Here is a 20,587-nt window from a genome sequence, read left to right on the forward strand (position 1 = left end):
TACTAACGTTAGTGTGAAATATTTGACAGATTAAAAAAATTAAACACTAAAAGTTCTTTTTTAAAATATCTTGCTCCAATTTGTTGGTTGTGTAATGCATACGTTGGGTTTTCTTGAAATTAGCAATGCAATAAATTCTGTAATACATTTACATTCGAAACTCACTCAGATTACTTTAAAATCACTTTATGGAAAATTATGTTCATATTGATTTTTATCGGCAAAAAGGTTACCAAAAGAAATTCTTTCTTTTAGAGAGCATATACTGTGGTTATACTTTGAAATACGTGTATTCATGTGTATTTTATAATGATTTTACATGCATTTATATGATTGTTTTTTCCTAATCATATCGAAAAAACAAAAATATTCGTAAAATAGTGAAAACAGTCGATGGATGCGGTATTCCCTACAAGAAACGAATAATGGTTGTGAATCTAGTTGAAAATATTACCGTAGTAGAATGTTCAAACCTTTTGATACGAGGTCAATTTTTTATGTTGGTCATTTTTTGCTCTTAAAAATAAAAGTAGTTACCTTATCATGTGACAGTTCAATATTAATGCGACGAACTTAGGCAGATAACCAAACCAGGGTGTAATTTATTTTTTTAAAGAGCAGAACCAGAACCTTAAAACTAATAGCACTCTGTAACAAGTAATACATATATTATTTTTTAAAAAAGAAAATAAAAAAGATATGTTGGAGCTAAAAAATTGTGTATCAAATGAAAATTAACTTCAAATTATTCATGGTTGAAGGAGTCGACTTCTGTATTTGAAAATTTAATATTGAAAAGACGCGATAGGTTTAAGGCGTTCGTGAACGCCTTTACAGTTACCACTGACATTGTTGAAACGTTGAACAATGCTTTTTTTGTGTTCATACTTTTTACGACACAGTCTGTCATAAAGGTGCAGCATTGTTAATGCATTTTATTGTCAGCCGGCATTGCTTCTAAAGCCCAATGTAACTATCACACCAGTCTTACGAAATTCCACCCTATTCATTTTACACCTTAATCCACTTCAAGCTATCACGTCTGCTCAATATTCAACTTTAAAATGTCAGTCGCTTCTGCATCAAGAGGAAAATTGCACTCGTCACACAATGACGTGGAGCTGAGTAGAACATTTGATAGTTAAATATTGGGCAGGGGCGATGGCTTTGAGCGGGTTGCAGTTAAATGGAAAATGGATAGAATACCATTTTGTAAGAGTACTATAGCAGTTGCAATGGATTTTTGAAGCAGTGTCAGCTAACAATGAAATGGTGTCTGGACAATAGTTCCACGTTTAATTTCTTTCAAAATAATTACGTAAATAGAAAACAAACACGTTGTTCTACGCTTCAACGAGGCCCATAGGAACTGTTATGGTGTTCTGATTAAATGATATTCTATCCTTTTCCAGTCCTCCACTCCTAACCCACTCGGAGCGCAATTTTCAACTTTCAAATATGGAACTTGTCTATTAGTTGTATTCTCCTTTATTGCATTATGCGTTATGTGTATTACTTTGTAGTGAGAAAACCCACATGTCGTAAGTGCGTCCATCACTGTACTTTCAAATGTCTGCTACAATCTGGTTTGAATACATTACTTTTGTTTGCAAGCAAATCAATAGTGAGCAATAATGATTAGTTTTAATTGTTTGTATTGTTAATTTGACTATTGAAAAGTACAGTAAGTTTCTTGCTTGTAAATCTATGTTTGTACTTAATTCGTTCTTGTGTATCAACATTTCCTTTTATAATAAGCATTAAATCTTTGTTATGGAAATAACTTCCTTAGTTATTTAATTTATGAATCTCAAACTTACTTCAAATAAGTGCCCACATTGGTATGACCTTCTATGGGAAAAGTACATTCAAAAAGGCTTTTTCTGAGTTCAGTATGTCTTCGATTAATTGAACTATCTTTAAAATGCTTTAGTACTGTATCTGTAATTTTACTAGTGATGTTACAACAACGTTAATGTTTTTATTTACGTAGGTAAAAGACCGACGTACGTATAATTCATTAAGAGGGTTCAGACATTCAATTCTGTATCCTCCCGGGGACACAAATAATTTTTGTAGGTACTCATATGTAGTAAATCTTTATTTTTCCATAATGCCGTGCTCAAGTGGGTTTAAACCCCGACAAACCCTTGAGTAGATACCTGTAAGTCTATCAATAATCGAAATCTGTTATTTGATGGATTGACTTAGGAAGTAATGACGTAAGCCATAACCGTACTTGGAATTAAAAGGCTAAGCAGCAGTTTTCGCCAATTTCTGGGATACTTACATACGTTATTCGTAGTTTGTTTTCTACATAACATGAGCTAAATGTAAGCAATGTATTGAATACAGTTGAAAGATTGGAGAGACATTTTGAGCTTGCTAATTATCTTTTATATCGGAAATTAAGATGCTTTGGACCTAGGCAAGATCAAAGAATATCGTATTTAAAGTCCCTATCTTTAATACACACTGGAAATGCATTCAAAAGCATTCAGTAAAAATTCATAGGTTAGTGGTTACAAGAATGAGCTGGTTGGTAGTGATCCCAGTATAGATCCTGAGAGACATTCCAAAGTGCTATGTAGGTTGTTCAAAAACTATTCATAATAATTCGTGTAGAACTGCTCCTAGCAATACAGAAGTGGTTCGGGTAGGTACACAGTTATAAATAATGTTGTTTCTGGTCTCTACTAAATTTGGATTTTTTCTTTCAGCATGTGCAAACAAAAATGAATCAAGCAAGAGAGAGATGCATTTGAATCTCTGTGGTTATAAATTCTCTCTGTTCTTACATTCAAATAATATTTCGGATTTCCATAATATTTCGTCTAAGCAACTGAACAATATGTAGACTTATTATGGAAGGTTTGAACTCATATCTTAAGAACAGCTTTTGTTCAGCCATTTGATGTTCGTTCTAAAGTGGAAGTTCTAATAGTCAATCTAGAGAACTAAGAGTGAGTATATTAAACTATGAATGCAGTTGAACTTTGTTGTACGAGAAATTGATTTGGCGCCAGTGATCACACAGGCTAATATAAATTAGGAGAAAGGTAGGATTTGCTGAATCATCATTTGGCGGTAGTTAACTAGTAGTATGCACTATAACAGTCACGTGCAATAGCTGGTCTGGCCCAATATGATCTTTCATCCGACTTGCCTGACCTATTATTATTGAAATTGCACTACGTACTTACTAATCTCTTAAACTGAACAGAAAATTATTTCTGGATTACTGATGTCTTCCTTGAAAATATCTTCCGCGTTGGAACAGCCATGCAGTGGCGGCGATTGGACGTTAAAAGTGGGGGGCAAGACATGATCTGAATATTTATGTATCAATCTTAGTTTCCCTGGTTGTTTCTAACACTTTGCCGAAAGGTTGTATAACTAATAGGATACTATTTTTTTCATTTAAAATACTGTATATCGTATTTCATATTTTATTAAGTAAATTGACAAGAGAAGTAGGTACTAGCTCTTTACACTCTTGAACAACGAAGGTGTAAGAAGAAAGTTGATTCCTTGCTCATGAACATCTTAAAATTGTCTGGAAAATTGAGTGATGAGATTATTTAATAACAAATTTGCAAAAGAAATAAATAGAAAGGATAATAATCATAGTAATGAATAATGAGGCTTGATTTGTAGAAGTTACACTGAAACTGGGGATTAATGAACAATTAATTTTTAATTCCACACATTCTATTGAATGTATGCTATTACGCTCAGAAAATGAAAGACAGTGAATACTACAAAAATATGCTACATTTAAAGAAATATTTACTTTTGCAGCTTCCCGAAACATGTTCGTTGCCATTAGGTGCAGTTTTCACTTTTTTTGGACCACATCAAAACAGAATAGACCCCGCTACTTCGAATCACTCTACACTCCAGCTATACAAAATAATCCTAAAACCTAGAATTGTGTTGAATCACTAAATTTAATTGTATATACACTCGTACACCCAGAACACACTACTTCAGTTGTTGTATATTACACTGCAAAACAATGGAAAAGGTAGAAATTGTTTCATATTACTCCCTTTTTAATCAATATGCCTTACTATTAGAAAGAAGATAAGACATTTTAGGAAGTTTATTTTTGTGCAATTAAAGAATAACTTGCGAGAAGCTTTTTTTTTTATTTTTGTGCGTAATGTTCTCTCAATTAGTTTCAAAGCGGCTAATACATCGAGCCCTTGTAAGAAGAAGTGAAAGTATCTTGGAATTGTGATCCAATAGGTTAAATTTTGGGTTATTTTCGGTAGCAATTAAAACCCAATTCCTGTAGCTTTCTTAACTACACAGGAAGACAACCAATACGTACTCACGCAACGGCAAATATTATATGGCATCATTTTTTTCTATGAACCAGTAATACATACAAAAATTTTAAGTTCCAAATGAAACTATATACCTTAATGGACTAATTAAAAAATGTGGGGGCAACTGCCCCACTTTGCCCCCTCCCTAATCACCACCCATGCATCCATGTATCGCTGAATATTGAGAGACTAGTTCAGAGCTTGAAGTGACAATTTTCTATGAAAATAGTAAATAAATTATTATGCGGTTCTTTAGTAAGTAAATATTTTGGTTACATTTATAATAGTTTTTGTGTATGCGTAATGTTATGTACAAAGATTGAGATTATCTATTGAATATGGCTATTCAGTTCTTTTCCTCAACGCCAGTAAATCCTTTGTGATTGGCCTATTTCTTGTTCCAACTTGTACATGCCTGCACTATAGTTTGGCTGTTATAGCCTAAAGTCGCGTTCCTCAACCGACATAGGAGCTGGTGTTTGTCGCGCAGTCCCCTATGGTGTGTCGCGAAATTTTGGAATTTAAAAATAATGATTTTAATAATTAGTTAAAATCGAGACAGAAATCGAGTCAACACTTCCAGCCATAGCAATAATGCTCAGCGCTATATACAGTTATTATAAACTAATTGATTTTATTATTATAATAGATATAATTATTTATAATAAAAATATCAAACAAATGTGTCGCGATGTCCTAGACGTTTAGTAAAGTGTCGTCAGTCAGAAAAGGTTGAGAACCACTTGTCTAAAGGGCGCAATACGGGATCGAAAATATTTGCGGGTTTCAGCTCTTCAACTACCCTAAGCGCAGTGCCGTTCACATTCGACTTCATTATGATATAAGAAAAGAAAGTTTTTAAACGTGAAAAATTTAATTCGAAATTTGAACGAATTTGTTTCACAGTTACTACGTACCTAAAAGTTGTGTGTAGATATCCATCGGTCTCAATGTGTGTATACAATTATCTAATAGTATTACCAAGCCATTAAGTGTACAAACAAACTTGAAACTTGAGTTTATAATAATGTTCTGCGAGTTGGTTTTCAAATTTTTCATTATATAATATACAGAACTACTGTACGAGTAATCTGACAGTTATCTTGGGTTCATCGATACATACGGTAGGCGTCTGTAAAACAGAAAATATAGGAAACGAAGAAACCTAATGAAAAACCTTACAAAGATCAAGATTACTTTTTGTATCAATATTTTGACTATTGATCAGATCCCTGCGTGGTCTATTTTTGATAAATATTACGTGCCTTCTTAATATCAATCTTGAATTTATTCTATCTATTAGAGTTGAATGATTCATATTTCTTTTGGGACCGTCACAATGTGTTGCAAATTTTGGGACGCATTTCTCGAAAGTGTCTTTAATAATTTTCTCAACCAAAGGAATTCGCTACTCTTTTACTTTTTATTTAATACTTCTAGTATTATCTGTGTTTTCCATCTTTGCAGTATCAAGAACATTTAGATCACAGAATCAGTTGACATTTAGAAGTGTCAATAATTCTCTTTAAGCATATTTCAATAGTAGATTTTGCAGTGATACTGCATTTAATCTGCGTTAATCGTAAATTGTACTTGATCTAATAAATATTTTGACAACTTACAATTTCAATATAGATTTACAAGTTGCATATTATTACTGGAAAAAGTATAAAATATTTTATGCCTTTAATACCTACATTATTTACACGCATAGAATACTCGTTAGTAAAATAAAATGGCAGTCATGAATAAAGGTCATAACATCCATAAGTATCGAATAGCTTGTTTACTTTCCAAAATATACTTTGGAAGTAACATTTTTGAGTAGTTTATATGACTTAGCGATAACATCAGTCAGAACAATAACATAGACCACCAATCACGTGTTAGCCAATTTTTTTGGTTACTTCAATATTCCAAGTATCAATAAATTGTTATCCAATTGTAGGATTTCTCCAACTAATCTATTTTACGTCCTTCAAGGAGGTATGATCATAACTATCCGGTCAAATAAATTTAGTGGCTTTTTTAGACGACTTCCAATAATCTTAGCAACGTCCTTCACGAATTCAGTATGGAAGTAATCTATAATGTATTCTGCAAATATAATGGTACAACAGAGCAATTTACATTTAGTTTTTATCGTCCAATGAGACTGGAATTATCTTACCCGTTAGAATAGAAATAGACTGGTCTTACAACCCTCCTAAAATACGGGCATTGGCTTTGCATGACGAAGTTACTATTAAAATATAATATTTTTAATATGACATTACATGGTTAGTAAGTGCTTCTTTAATCTCTTTCAAAATTAGATCTAATTATCACCTATTTTTAGCGGTAGTGTTTAGTCTGCACTTCATTTAGTGGAGATCTCTAGAATTCAGGTCGAAATAACGCGCATTGATCCTTCGGCATATATATAACACGACATTTGTTGCTTGCAATCTTAATTTTTTTAAATACCTTTTTAAGAGTGATTCTTTTAAACAATTAGAGTGGACAAGAAAATTGTAATGATAGCTTAATATTTACTTATAAAATATTCACTTTAAAATATTGCTACTTCAGACATTCAGTGCAACATTATTCAGAAAACTTATAAGAAGACTATAGCACTTGTTGAATAATAAATGTATAAACCTTAAGGTGAAAAAAAACTGATTTTAAATTTAACCGACTCTAAATAATGCTTTTCGTAAATGCGCAATACAAATACCAACTTATGGAGTAGGAAAGACATTTACTATTTCTTTAATATCATCAAACATGAGGACAAAACACTTAAGACACCTGAATTAACGGTCTTGCGAAACTACTGAATTACCAGTATTGCAATACAGAGAAGACTACTTTAATTACCCATTTGTCTAAAAGATTTTTTAAAGGAATTTCTCTAATTTTTCCAATTTCTTACTCGTGAGGTGTTCTTAATCTGCTATATACATGGTGCCATCCTTTCCTTGAATTTAGTATCTATATAGTTCCTCCCCAATTAATTTGTAATTGCGTTACCGCTTTCCTTTAATAAACTCAATAACTTATCCAATTTTTTAATATTGAATACATTTTATAGAAGTGAAGTGATATTAGTAGATTACATTGTATATAGTATAGTAAACATATGAGTAAGACTGGAAATGCTTGAAGGTAAGTCCAGAGTATATCAGTCTAAATGTACAGCTGAATTGGTAGCCACACCACCCGGCATATTTGTGAGGCTTCAGCAGAGTGGTTGCGTATAAGTGGACTGGGAAGACTTCACTGACACACCTTCCTTAGAACTAATCTATATCAATCTGATGACTGTTAATCAATAAATATGGCTACTACTACCTCAAAGTGGATACGCTGGATTCTGAATACTCTAATAATTACTTGCAGTTCATAGTGCTTACAGGTCAGAGTGCAGGTTCACCGTTACGAATTTCGAAAGTTAAATTATTACCAGTTATAAAATGCTCAAATGCCGTTATAATTATTCCTCAATTGGAGCATATCATTTACAAGAGTGCACTTACCATTTCTTTCTTTGTATCAATCACAAATGCACTTTGTCGACAATTATTTATTGCATTTTAATTGTACGTGTTAAACAGTAACCCCGTACTTAGCACTATCCTTAGTGATCAAGGATAAAAAATATTCATCTAATTGATGATTACAAATATTAATCAGTATTTATCAAGTAATAATTCTCACATTTTTGTTTTAGATAGATATGCAAAAACACAATTTTTTATCCACATTAGAATCAGATGTAAATAACAATTGAGATTGTATTCGTAACTTTGTTCACATTATTTAAACAACACTAAAACTTCCAAAGTGTTTGCACTAATATATACGCAAAACTCTTCAGATTTGTATTAATTTCTTCAAAATACACCATTGCGTATTGTTTATATAATCTTAACTTTACATACTTATGGGAATTCCCCTTGTCTTTCTCATATTCAGAAACTTAAGTTTCTCCAAAGTTACATTTTAAAGTGCAAATTGATGAAATTAACAACTAGTCTTTTGGGCGCTTTACAAGGGTTCAAAAACTGCTTTTCTCAGAGATCACTTGACTGGAATGTAGATAACGGTTGACAGCTAAAACGCAAGTTGACACATGGCTAACAGGTAGGTTGCACACATCAGTGGAAGTTCAGGAGCCAACAGCCCGGAATATATTTATAACTTTTTAAAACAATGTAATTTTATTACATCGTGCTAGACGTGAAGTAACAGTGAATCATTGTAGCTCTACCACAAAGGAACGTTAACAGAATGTTAATTTTTGAATGTTATTTTCATTAGTATGACCAATGTTTCTAACACTAATTAATTATAATAAAACATCAGGCATATAATTAAAATACATGATACATGGAGTGTATAGAACATTGAACATAGGGAACAAGGATTGTCAAGCAAATCACACTAACTATTGATAGTATGATGCTCGGAATTTCGGATGACAACACATAGTTTATATTTTGATTAGCGTTATGGTGAGAGGGGAAACAATGTGAATAATGCCATCACTGCTCGCTCATCTTAATGGAATTGGATTGCTGTCCCATGTTTATGAAATATCTTGCTCTAGCCGCCGGTTTTGCCAACGATAGTTAAACTTAACACATATTCACTCATAACTAAATCAGTATTAAACTTAATGGGGTCTTATGCAGTCATTTTCAGCGTATTATTAAGATTCAGCTAACATGTGAAGCTGATTTCTCCTAACATTCTTCGACAACCCTGCGAAAAAGTCGTGGTTGGCCTTGTTCGATATAAATATTTGTTCATTTACGTGTTTCTAAATACGTAAGTTAGCACCACGCGTAAGCCAAGCAATTAATACTACTTTAACGACTTTGTAGGGCCCCATAAGTCTTCGAAATTTTTGTCTAAGTAGTCGTTAAATAAACTAAGTAATGTTAATAACGCTACACATATCCACAAGGTCTGCAGAATAACCATGTTTCTGGCACAAAATGATGCGATGCCATGTCCTGTGTAATATTTTTACGAAGGGTTGCCTTGGAAATTGTTACAAAAGCTTCCTCAACGGCGTCCTTCAATCGATATCACTTAGAAAACACGTTCCTTGCTATTACCCTACAGGAAGTTATTGCAAGACGTAACATTTCGAATCTTAGAGTTCAATTGAGATTACCCTCACACTGTTATATTGTCTGGGACAAATTCATTCACATAATCCCTGCCAATGATGGCATAGTAAGCTGATGCACGTTTTGTTGAATTAATCATTCAGATCGACATTCAACCTCTGGAGCTGCGGAACAAACCACTCGCTTAACATGGTGAAGTATAAGTTAACAGAGCGTCGAAAAGTAGTCTTATGTGCTTAAACGATATCATGGCTCAGTTTATCACATACAAGAGACTGTGTCCTAGCTCTTTGAAATTGCGTTGGTTTTCTTTGCTCCAGAAAAAAAAAATGTTGCGATGGTTGGCCATCTACTCCAGAGAATTGCACCTTCATCGGAGAAAATCGTCCACATCGAAGCTTTTCACGTTGCTGGCTTGTCTGAAACACATGTACCGTTGACATGCTACACATCGTTTACCCATTTTATTTATCCCTTAGCTTGTTGACAGATGTTGGTTTAAACAATTTCAGTGGAAGGTTTTGTCATGTGTCTTAACATAGCGGTTTTTGGAATTCGTAGCTTTGAGGAAACAGTTTATGCAATAATTTCTCAGGCAATCGAAGCACAATGTCTGTATTTCTGCACACGTGTGTCTTCGCATGGAATTTTCTTCTGTCCTCATTTGTTCTTTATTGATTTCAACGCAATATTGTCATTTTAAGGGCCTGCCAAATCGGGCAGTGAAGTCACTTGGCACATTCTCCATGTTTTTTCCAGAATGAACATGGTAATTTGTTTATACACAATGCACAACTTGACACCTTTCTATTTCGATTTATCTAATGCCTTTCGATTTATCGATTCCATTAACCATTCTTATCTAATTTACAAAATTGGAATATTGTTCACCTATCTAGACAATGACATCTCCTACAAACCTATCCCGGCTAAACTCAGTTCTAAACTTCTTTCTTGCAATAGTACGCCTGAGAGTAAATCGCACACGTATGATGACAAAATATGAACTGTTACAAACACTATATTCAACTACCTGACACTCGTCATAAAATTAGTGACCTCAAATATCTGTATAAACTCACACATGGTCAACTCAGGTCCGAAACGCTACTCTCAGAATTGTATTTCCGAATCCCCTTCAAACAAACACGCAACACACATCTTTTTCATATAGTACGACCTAGACTTTCAATAGTTCAACGTTCTCTGTTCTATAGGTTTCTTAAACTATACAACGAAGTGTCACATACATGCATAGATTTATTTAATTCTGAAGCTGCATATAACCCTGCACTACGACGTCATTTTCGTGGATAAACTTCAGTCAGCTATTGCCAACCTTCTTGTTAACACTTACATATTGTTATTTTTGTTGTTTCTGATGATGCTATGTCATTATTATTATTATTATTAATGTTAATATTTTATTATGTTTTGTCTCTTAGATTTGTTAGATATACCAATGTAAACGCGTTCAACAGTGTCTGGAATTTTGTTCATAAATAAATAAACACTTCTAATCGGCCTCTCTTAACTGTAGAAGCTAGATCAGGCATGTGAACTAGAAAATGAGAATTTATTGTAAAAACAATGCTGTTACTAAATGTACACGATTACAACTTATTCACATACATTTCCAACCTTTTATAGAGCTGATATTTGGACCACTCTGTACATCGTTATTCCTTACACAACGACCATCTTTTTTGTAACTTCATTGACTTCTACTTAAGCATTTATAGCTTTACCGTAATAATACAAAGATATAAATGCCACTTTATATTACAAGTGTAATTCACCGATATTAGCCTATCGTAATTATCGTCCCTATCCTAAATGTCCGTAAAAGCAGTCTCTTTATTAAAAAGAATCTATAAATTTAGATATTCTGATTCAAGTAGATCACAATTCTAACATTTCACAATAATAACTTTCATTCAAAAGAGGGAGAATATTTTTTCCGTCCGAGTAACTTGCTGTTTCGTAGATAGTTTGTGTGTACATGTGCATAAGAATTTTGAGGTGTGTTCACAATTCACTAAATTGCACAAGCGATGATTCGTACCTTCTTTTGGTTGTAATACAAAATTTAACTGTTTCAAATGATATAAGTACCGACGGGAAATATTTTGAGATGAAATCTGAATATTTTCATATTCCAAAGTTTTCCTCTCCGTCGCACTGTACAGATGAAACGTCAACACTATACTTCAACCAGTGCGTACCGATCTAATGAAAATGAAGAAAAAATATTACGAAGAGGGGGTTTTCTGGAATACTATGAGCAGAATGGAAATTCATGAGTTGGGAAACTTAGTTTAGAAGGCCATTTCTCTTCGTGTGAATGTTCAACAAAAGTAAATCATGCCTTGTTACATTCTCATAACGAAATACTCTTTCAAATTGTGGAAACTTTCCACACCAAATACTTAGAAATGCTAGATGAAGAAAATGTGGGGAAAAAGCTCCATGTTTTCGAAATTTCAACCTCCGTTTCTTATCAATCTACATTTACTTAGTGAAGCTAAGTAAAGAAAATCTAAGGTTTCTTGTTTTCGAAATACCTGGCCCCGTCGCTTTTTAATGTTCATCCAGTTTGGTTTCTCGATGCATTGTTAAAAAGTTGAAGGTGATTGGATGCCTTGACGTTGTTTACTGTTCCTTAAATTCGATGTTTAGCCAGTTGCAGTCTTCATTACTCGATGAATTTGTTTACTACAGATTTGTTTTTGCTTTAATCTCCTTCATTATTTTAGTTTTCTTCTCCGTCACTTTATCCATTATCAGTGAACTATCTTTACAACGCCTGTGTTCATATTAGAGGAACATGTTACGAGAATGACTTAAGCCGAAGGAATCCCTTAGAAGTTATGAATTACAAGATGCAAAGGTAAGTCTCCAAACGAATAACACACACACATAATAAAATTCCGCCGAGCAAAATATACAACACACATGTCCATTTTTCTTTATACATGCTTCTAAACTACTATGTTTATATTTTACACTCTAGAAATTCATTTGACACTAAGAAATTCCCTAGGCCAGTCAATACTGGCTACGAATTCAGAAATTCTCAATTGAACTAAATGGAAACCCATCAGTACAACGATGAATGGAAAAGTAGGGAACAGTATTAGTGAAAACAAGTTACAAAGCACACGTAATATCAGAAGTATATAATTTTAATTCTTTGAGACCGAAGATGTGTATTTCGCATACCCCATTCTATAATTGTAAAGAATCGACTCTCATATGGTTTTGACATGATTTTTTCCTCATGGAACAATAAAAGCATTCCTTATTGAACATTCGTGTTTATTCCTCAACCAGGTAGGTTTATTGTAAACAAAACCACATGGAGTCCTGTGCTTTAATTTTGTTCTGTATGTGAAATTCCCGTTTCTTGGTTCCGAACACGTAAACTCCATGACGCAAAATTAGTCTATAATGCTATCAAAAATCAGAACATAAAGAAATACTCATTTTTTTTTCAGGTTAACATCGTAGATGTTCATTGCAGGTAAAAGTGCTTTTAATGTGTGTTAACTCCTTTCGGAAGTATCGAAACATTGTTTTGTTCTTGTTTCCAATCATTCAAAATTTTTTGCTGTTTCAACTCGAAACTTTCAAATTAAATTATTGTAATTCTTCTTTCAGGAACTACAAAGATTAGAACCCCTGTTGCAAAGCTAATATGGCTAAAAAGAAGGAAGAGGTATGTTAAATTTCTATCAAGATAGATATAGGTTTATTAAAAGTAACAATCAAAATAAATCGGCGTAAATAGGTAAAACTTAATTCTTGGAAAGTGCGCGTCTACTTACAGAATACTAGGAGTAAAGTTTGTGGATTACTAAACATTTGATTCAATTCAACAATATTCCTTACATTATTGCAGCAAGAGAGAAAATCTAGATGTGGTCTCCTTGCAAGAGACAATATGAACTGAAATAGTGTGATGTAACATCCTTCTTGTTGCCATAGCGATTGCTGTTTTATTTTCCAAACACACGGGCTAAGAACTACAAACTAATGTTCTTCATTATACCAGTTTTGCCTATTATGTACTAAAAGGAAACTATTCGCTGGGGAAAGCAAACCGATATTATTATAGAACTAGCATCTTGTGACAGTTTCGCCAACTAATAATTACTTGGCGTCATCAATTATTATGTCTTATAAAAGAGGATTAAGAGCACATGGATGAAATGTTACTGTATCATAGGTGATAAATTAGTTAAAATTAAAACAAGAACTAAGCATAGACTCACGGTTGAGCTCGGAGTTACCAGAGGTTGCTATGAATGATTAGGAGAAGTAAGGAAGGTTGAAAGTAGGGGGTAAACTAATGTCTCAAATACACTATGTGATCAAAAGTATCAGGACACCCCCAAACATACGTTTTTCATATTAGGTGCATTGTGCTGCCACCTACTGCCAGGTACTCATTATCAGCGACCTCAGTAGTCATTAGACATCGTGAGAAAGCAGAATGGGGCGCTCCGCGGAACTCACGGATTTCGAACGTGATCGGGTGATTGGGTGTCACTTGTGTCAGAAGTCTGTACGCGTAATTTTTACACTCCTAAACATCCCTAGGTCCGCCATGTCTGATGTGATAGTGAAGTGGAAACATGAAGGGACACGTACAGCACAAAAGCGTACAGGCCGACCTCGTCTGTTGACTGACAGAGACCGCCGATACTTGAAGAGAGTCGTAAAGTGGAATAGGCAGACATCTATCCAGACCATCACATAGGAATTCCAAACTACATCAGGATCCACTCCAAGTACTATGACAGTTAGGCGTGAGGTGAGAAAACTTGGATTTCATGGTCGAGCGGCTGCTCATAAGCCACACATCATGCAGGTAAATGCCAAACGACGCCTCGCTTGGTGTAAGGAGCGTAAACATTGGACGATTGAACAGTGGAAAAACGTTGTGTGGAGTGACGACTCACGGTACACAATGTGGCGATCCGATGGCAGGGTGTGAGTATGGCGAATGCCCGGTGAACGTCATCTTTCAGCGTGTGTAGTGCCAACAGTAAAATTCGGAGTGGTGGTGTTATGGTGTGGTCGTGTTTTTCTTGGAGGGGGCTTGCACCCCTGGTTGTTTTGCGTGGCACTCTCACAGCGCAGGCCTACATTGATGTTTTAACCCATTACCAGCCAAACACTTGTATCGTTGTTAATGTCATAAAATGTGTTTATTCATAACTGTTTGAGCTATAAAGTCGACTAAAAGTAGGGAATTTAATAGGTGATTCTGTATCATGCAGAAGAGACTGTGAACAAATGAGAGGAAATGAAATATTGGAAGAATATCTTTCCAAACACTTTCAAAAAATAGTAAAATAAACCGTCCCAAAAAAGGGACAATGGCTGATAATGGGTTAAGCACCTTCTTGCTTCTCACTGTTGAAGAGCAATTCGGGGATGGCGATGGTATCTTTCAACACAGTCGAGCATCTGTTCATACTGTACGACCTGTGGCGGAGTGGTTACACGACCATAACATTCGTGTAATGGACTGGCCTGCACAGAGTCCTGACTTGAATGCTATAGAACATCTTTGGGATGTTTTGGATCTCCGACTTTGTGCCAGACCTCACCGACCTACATCGATACCTCTCCTCAGTTCAGCACTCCGTGAAGAATGGGCTGCCATTCCCGAAGAAACCTTCCAGTATCTGATTGCATGCTTACGAGAGTGGAAGGTATCATCTAGGCTAAGGGTGGGCCAACACCATATTGAATTCCAGCAGTACCGATGGAGGGTGCTACGAACTTATGTCATTTTCAGCCAGGTGTCCGGATACTTTTGATCACACAGTGTATCTAGACGAGTGTGTAGGTATTTGGAACGGGCAAAGCAAGCTGGAAAATTTTATTAAAAATGATCTAGAAAAAGGTACTCAACTAGAGATAAAGATGGAAAAGAAAGAGCAATAGCGTTCTTAGACATGAAGATAACAAGGTGTCTACTGATACTGAAAATATTGGAATTTAATTTTGATACTGGAAGTACTGGAAATATACTGGAATTTTGGTCTACATACTGGAAAAATCATGAAAATGGTAATTTGTTAACAATACTTTATTTTGTAATTGTTTTAATAGTCTTAGAAACAATTTTGTATCCATTGAGGTTGTAAATTTTTCCAAAGCAAGAGTTGTATGCATTTTGTAATTAGACATTTAAAGCAATGGGTGGAGTGGAGGGCCGTATTTCATAATTGTATTTCAAAAAATCAAGGCTAAGTAAATTTATTAATAAAATATTCTTTTAATGGTGAAACAATTAGAAACGTGAAATCATCAAGGGTGTGATTATTCCTAAAGAGTTTTTAAAAAATCATTACATTAGGTACTGGGAATTTTTGCTGATAGTTATACCGAATATACTGAAAATATACTTGAATTTTGAAAATGAAACTCAATAGGCACCCTGGATAAGTAAGAACAAAGGGAGGTTAATCACGGGGTGATATTGGACAAGTTGCGCGTCGGGAAACTACTATAATGCTAGGAGTGACATGTACCGCTCGACGGAAAGAAACTTCAATTGCAACATGAAAGAGAGGGTTAGGTAGACAGGCACACAGTGAGTAAGAAAGTGCGAAGGTAGATATAGAAGTTTTCCATAAATGGGTACGATAAGAGAGAACCATAGTACAGAAGTGGGACCAAGAAAAGAGAAAAAGTAGGAAGATTGGAAGATGAGAAGAAAAAGGACCAGTAAATAAAGTGGTGAATGATAGAGAATATGAGGGAGGCATAGAAATAATTCCCATTCTATTTAGCATTCTTTTCATTATCTCCAGGAATAAGGAAAGGAAGCAAGAGACTGTTGAAGGTACTAAGGCAGAAAAAAAACGAAAAGAGGAGGAGGCAGGAATAATGTAGTAAAACGAAGTATCTGTAGAATCCAGTGCAGTGAGTGTAATATGTGTTGGAGAAACAGCAAAGAAATTCAAGGAGTGAATTAAACAGCATAAGAACGATATGAGGTTTTAAAAAGACAGAATGCAGTCTACTAACACTTAAGGGACACGAAACATGAGATTAATTGGAATGAGGTGAATGTGCTAGGCCAAGAAGACAAAAATGATCAGGAAATGGAAAGAGGCAAGAATTATGGAATGCGAACGTAATAATGTGATGAACTGGAACTCAGAAATTACAACTGAACAGCGGAATAACTTAATAGAAAGCTTTAAGAGAGAAATTTTATGTTAGCTTTGTTATTGTGGTTATTATTGTTTTTTAAATTCATTCGATAGTTCGTTTTTAAGTATGTGCATATAGCTTAAGCAAGGGGGAAAGAGATTTAGCAAGTTTTGTATGTGTTTAGGTTCCACAAGGTAATTGGTTGTTAGATACCGATCAGGTTACAGGAAGATCCGCTGTCTCTTAGTATTCAATATTCTGTTAATTCTCATATAAGTCATAGTCTGATGAAGTCAAGTAGTTAGGTGACGAAATAATACGTAATAAATTATTATTGGTTTGCTTTGCTCAGTGATTTTCTATTTAATTATAAATACAAAACGAAAATAGTGATTACCAATGAATGAAACGGGTAAAAGATATAATCAATTTAAATAAAATTATGTGACAAACATTAAAAGTAAAATCAGCGAGAGAGGCCGTGGTAGCTCACAAGCAAAGGGTACGATATCAGAACTCGACTTAGGCGATAAGAGTTTTATATATCCTTAAAGAGCATCAAGTAGTTAGTCAATTACCAAGTTATTAACTGCAGTCCGCCAATAGGGGAAAAAGTTATGGGACTTCAAAGGTCATATTGGGGCCAAAGGCAAACACAAGAAAGAAAGCGTTTCTTCCGTCTTTCCTATGTATTCACTATTTGGAAAAGGGAGATAGCGATTCAAATGACATGTTCAAGCCACACAGTTGATGTGGAAAATAGAAAAGATCCAATGATCCAAACAAAAGCAGTTTGTACAATGCTCACTAACTAATGTACAATAATGCGCACTAATGCACTTAAAACAACTAACAAAGGCAATGAGACTTCCAACAAATTTGTTCCTGCAAATGTCACATTCACGAAGAAATTGATCCCGGTTGGATGCACAGGACTAGCGCAGCCACTGGACGTGTACTTTTTCCGTCCTTCCAAGAACTTGTGAAATCCGTCACCGACACAATTCTAGAATTCGAACATCTGGCACCGTAACAAGTTCTTCAATCTCCAATATTTTACGCTGTATCAGTTCTGTGCTGTCCTGTTCCGCAACTGGTTCGATTTGCTTTCTACAAAGCAGAATACCTGGTTATCGAACCAGAAGCGTTCCAGACACCCATTCAGTACTGCTTCGATTCTCTTATCACTGAATTGTGTTATCACTGCGAGTCGATGGCCATTGTAAGATGTGCACATTGTATAAACTGCTTTTGTTTGAATCTTTCAATCCTTTCTACTCTCCACATAAACTGTGTGGCTTGAACATGTAATTCGAATCGCGATCTCACCTCTGCAAATACATAGGAGAGACGGGAGAAACGCTTTCTTTGTTGCGTTTGCTATTGGTCCCAATGTCAAATTAGAAGTCCCATCACTTATTCCCTATTGGCGGACTGCAGCTAATAATTTGGCAATTAACTAACAATTTGATGCTCTTTAAGGATATATAACTCTTATTGTGCAACTCGAGTCCTGATATCGTATCCTTTGCTTGTCAGTACAGTAGTATTCACCTCAAGTGTGTGAAATCTAAAGTTTCAAGTTCAGTTCTTGCCAAATTAACTTTGTAGAGGATAAACACTGTGTGTGTGTGGGGGGGGGGTCTCATGGTCCTCCTTGTTTTCTCCAACTTCCTTCATTTCACAATTATCATCCATCTTATCACCGCCTCTCTCAGCCTCGGTGCAAAATTATGGGACAATTAAAAACAAATACTTCACGTGACTTATTGAAATTTTCTTCTGATATAAATTTAAAGTTTATTGCTAAGTCAGCGACCAAAGTTATTTCAGTTTGATGAAATTTGTTTCGTAAATAACTCCAGAATCGAAGGAAAAATTGAGTATAATTTTCAGTAAATTAACAAGAATGTAATTTTCTGTACATTCCAACCATATAATGCTATTGCCGAAGTAAATTCTAGCAAACAGAAATAACTTTTATCGCGGACTGTACATTGTCTTAAAGTGTATTCACCGTCTTCATCGTAAGATATTAAATTTAAATAATTGGAAAAGGTTTGATTTATTACCAAGATAGTATCAGTATCATACATATTAGAAACGAGAACATAATTATTGTTCAACAAGATTCAAAATACATGCTGAACCACTGATATTTTTGATCATATGGTTTCTTGTGTTGTCAGTACGTATTTCTTTCTAAACTAATAAAAACATGTATAAGGAGGGAACCTATGTATGCCCAGAAATTAGTCCGGATTAAAACTTCGCAGTACATATTTGACTACTAGTGTTTAAGTAATTATAGCCATTACAATACCGGTATGTATTATAAAGGATGAACATAAGAAATGTAGTTCTGCCAGTGGAATTACATAATTTAAAGATAGATAATCTTCCAATTCTTTTCCAGATATCTTGTATTTGTGCCTCGTCAATTTGCATGTTACAGTGTGTTGTGTATAATTACTTCTTGCGATGGATTGCATTGTAATAACCCTCAGCTAGTTGTGTGTTATGCACTGGATTATTCAGAAGTGTCGTGCCTGTAGAAATAAGGCCCCCGTTACTCTTTGTGAATTACTAGATTTTATCCATAAAGGCCTCCATACTTTATTTGCATCTTTTCCCATCAACTTCACATCGTTTTCAAAATATTCTGCAATTAAGAATTTTGTTGCTATTCTTCTTCTTTATACAAAACAAGTTTCGCTACATGCTTTTATATAGAAATGCGGAAACAGAAAGGAAATGACATCAGTATTGCAATCTAGTCTTGATAACGGGACCCGGCGTAATCAACAGTATTTTATTCTAAAGGTTCCGACTCGCCGTCTTTAATGTGGTTTGCATAGAATAGTTTATGTATAAAGCTCGTAACTTAATGAAAGAAGCTTCCGCATGAGTATTCACATAGTTCTGAAATAGACTTGCGGTAAGTCGTTGTATGGTTCTCAGCAAAGATACCGGATGCACCGTTGTAAACTAGGGGATGGGTTTAGACAAGCGGTACTTTCATTCAAGAACTTGAAACCTGTGAGATGAATACGTCACGGTTGAAAATGTGCTGAAATTTAGCTGCACAACAGGTGTATGTGTGAAGAATGGGAGGAATGAGTGGGTCGAACAGGAAAGGAATCAGGAGGCATAGAAATAGTAGGAGACAAAATAACAATTGTAGATGTAATTGAAAAAAATTGGACATCAACCGAGAAGAAATTGTATAATGAAGAACGTGTTAGAAGGTATAGCGGCTGGAGAGAGAGAGAGGGAGGGACAAAGAGGCTACAGTTGATAGAGGTATTGAAACAGAACTTACGTATGTAAATATCAATATATTAGCTAAAGACTGAGTTGCATAGAAGCTTACTAGTTTGTAGTAAGTGAGCTGCCAATAATGGCAGAATACCTATGATGATGATAATCAGAAGCAATGTTTTTGGGGACATAGCTTAGTGAAGATACCAGAACTGCAGTGCTTGCCAAGTTACTTGGCAGTTCAGGGAAGTAAGGCACAAAAAGGAAATTACATAATTTTACTTTTCTAAATTATAGTATAGAAATATACCATTGATATAGTGTAGATAAGTTTTCCTTAATATGTATCAATTCTTCTATAATATTTGCTTTATAAAATATGGCACTATCATCAGGAAAAAGTTCTGCATCTTTAAGTAGTTGTACATCATTCACATAAATTAAGAAGTGTAACGGTCCCAATATGAACCTTTATGGTACACCATATTCTATTTCTACGTTATTGATTTCTTTTCCATTTGTTAAGACATATTGTGACCTATTAGATAGATAGTTCTTGAACCAAGAGGGAGAGAGAGAGAGAGAGAGAGAGAGAGAGACAGAGAGAGAGAGAGAGAGAGAGAGAGATATGCCTCTGAATCCTATATTCTTTAGCTTTTGTAACAATATATTTTACTTCAGTGTATCAAATGC

At 34.7% G+C, this 20,587-nt stretch overlaps 1 protein-coding gene across 5 annotated transcripts in view; it reads left to right on the forward strand.

The window, feature by feature from the left end:
- The window catches only part of LOC145675771 (uncharacterized), a 106,124-nt gene that overhangs the window by 77,351 nt on the left and 8,186 nt on the right, over positions 1-20,587 (forward strand). For all 5 annotated transcript variants that reach the window (XM_081746453.1, XM_081746454.1, XM_081746450.1 and 2 more), the window contains one exon: positions 13,118-13,175. In XM_081746453.1, the coding sequence (XP_081602579.1) occupies positions 13,118-13,175 (58 nt within the window). The remainder of the gene's footprint in view (positions 1-13,117; positions 13,176-20,587) is intronic.

The sequence above is a fragment of the Thermobia domestica genome, chromosome 18 (assembly GCF_964235325.1).
Source record: "Thermobia domestica chromosome 18, izTheDome1.hap1.1, whole genome shotgun sequence".
Taxonomy (NCBI): Eukaryota; Metazoa; Arthropoda; class Insecta; order Zygentoma; family Lepismatidae; genus Thermobia; species Thermobia domestica.